This window comes from Aptenodytes forsteri, unplaced genomic scaffold (assembly GCF_000699145.1).
Source record: "Aptenodytes forsteri isolate BGI_AS27 unplaced genomic scaffold, ASM69914v1 Scaffold249, whole genome shotgun sequence".
Taxonomy (NCBI): Eukaryota; Metazoa; Chordata; class Aves; order Sphenisciformes; family Spheniscidae; genus Aptenodytes; species Aptenodytes forsteri.
This window is the reverse complement of record NW_008796188.1, coordinates 2,948,806-2,950,663: the sequence shown is the minus strand read 5'-3', so window position 1 is coordinate 2,950,663 and position 1,858 is coordinate 2,948,806. Positions and strand designations below refer to the sequence as shown.

The window sequence follows — 1,858 nt, the reverse complement described above, 5'->3', positions numbered from 1 at the left end:
GGAGAGGGGCTGGGATAGGGATGGGGATGGGGATGGGGATGGGGACAGGGATGGAGATGGGGACGGGGATGGGGACACGGAGGGGATAGGATGGGGACGGGGATGGGGATGGCGAGGGGTCAGGAGTGGGGACAGGATTGAGGACGGGGACAGGATTGAGGACAGGGACAGAGATGGGGATGGGACAGGGATGGGGGCTGGGATGGGTATGGGAACAGGGGCAGGGATGAGGCTGGGGAGAGGGATGGGGATGGGAACAAGGATGGGGACAGGGATGGGGATGGACCCAGGGACGGGCACAGGGCCAGGGCCAGCACCGCAGTGGCTCCCAGCTCGTGCCGGGGCTACGTACACATTTGAGCTCGATGTCCCGGAAGATCCTGGGCAGCAGGAAGCGCCGCAGGGGCACAGTGAGGATGAGGACGAAGGGCAGCGCCAGCGAGGCCTCGGTGGACTTCACCGCCCACAGCAGCACGAGGACGACGATTTGGGTGAAGGTGAAGAGGTGCATCCGCCAAGTCTTCACCTGCAGGATGAGGAGCCCAGTGGGGTCAGGGTGGTGGGTCCAGCACCCCGCACCCTTCCCAGGGTGCCGGGAGGGTCAGGACCAGTGGCCCAAAGAGCCCAGTGAAGGTCAGCACCAAAGGAGGAGGCTCTTTGGGGAGCCCCAAGCAATTGCAGGCTGCACCCGCAGCCCAGGACACCCCCAAGCCCACGGCCACCCGGCCGGGTGACATAGGGCTCACTCACCCGGGTGACGTAGGGCTCGCTGGGGTGGTACTTGGGCGGCATCAGCAAGAGTAGGATGCGGTCGAAGAGCTGGATGCCGAAGAGGGAGGTGACGCCCATGTAGAGGAAGATGCCGAAGAGCACGGCCAGCGGGATGTGCTTCAGGATGGGCTCCATGAGGATGGAGACGCCTGCGGTGGAGAAGGAGAGGTCAGGGAGAGCTGTCGGGGGCACCCAGCCCTCGCTGCCCGGGGTGGGGGGGCACCTCCCCAGCTCACCGATGAGCATGGCCACCAACAAGCCGCTGATGCGCTGTTCCTTGACCTCCAAGATCTGGGACTTCTCGCCGGGAGCGGAGGTCTTGCTCATGACGGTGAGGGCGTTGGCGTGGGTGATGGTGCGGACAGTGGTGGCGCTGAGCCAGGGCACGCCGAAGAGGGCGGCCAGCCCCCCCATGGTCACGATCAGCAGCAGGTCCAGGTGGAAGCCGGAGCCCTTCACCAACTTCCTCTCAGGCTTGCTGACGATGAGGCTGCCGGGGACAGAGGGGACGAGTTGGTGACACAGCACCCCAGGGATGTCCCCTCCGTCCCCATCCCACCTGGCACCCCGCAGCCCTCCCCTCCCCGTACCCCTCCCCAGTCCTCACGTGGTGATCTGCGTCTCGAGGAAGATGAGGATGAAGACCAGGAGGGCGGGCACCACGGAGGCGAACATCATCCAGATGGGGAAGGTGTTGTCCTTCCCCATGGGGTTGATAAACCAGCCCCGGGCGGACGCGTTGGTGACCTCCAGCCCTTTGGGGACAACCAGTTTCTGGATGGGAGCAGAGATGCGGGAGTGAGGGAACGGGGACAGGGCACAGGGACGAGCACCTGGCTCCACGTCCCCTTGTTGGGGACACCCGTCCCCCCCCCAGTCCTGCCCTCCTGCTGCTCCCGGACCTGCGTGAACGTGTCCTTGATGAAGAAGTCGACCAGCGCCATGATGAAGATGGAAATGGGCACCCCGAAGTCCCCGATCAAGCGCCGGGCCTGTGGGGACACCGCGACCGCGTTAAACCCGCCTGCGTCCCCACCCGGCTGAGATGCCCCCCCGCCCCCCTCCCCGACGTGTCCCCACCGGCAGT

General features: G+C 65.8%; 1 protein-coding gene across 1 annotated transcript in view; it reads right to left on the bottom strand.

Annotated features, from left to right (window-relative positions):
* SLC4A1 (solute carrier family 4 member 1 (Diego blood group)) overlaps positions 1-1,858 on the bottom strand; it is a 41,771-nt gene that overhangs the window by 31,330 nt on the left and 8,583 nt on the right. Inside the window, exons 11-15 of the mRNA XM_019474276.1 lie at positions 1,674-1,763; positions 1,379-1,545; positions 1,008-1,261; positions 751-920; positions 271-526 (exon numbers count right to left, since the gene is read on the bottom strand). Coding sequence (XP_019329821.1) covers positions 271-526; positions 751-920; positions 1,008-1,261; positions 1,379-1,545; positions 1,674-1,763 — 937 coding nt within the window. The remainder of the gene's footprint in view (positions 1-270; positions 527-750; positions 921-1,007; positions 1,262-1,378; positions 1,546-1,673; positions 1,764-1,858) is intronic.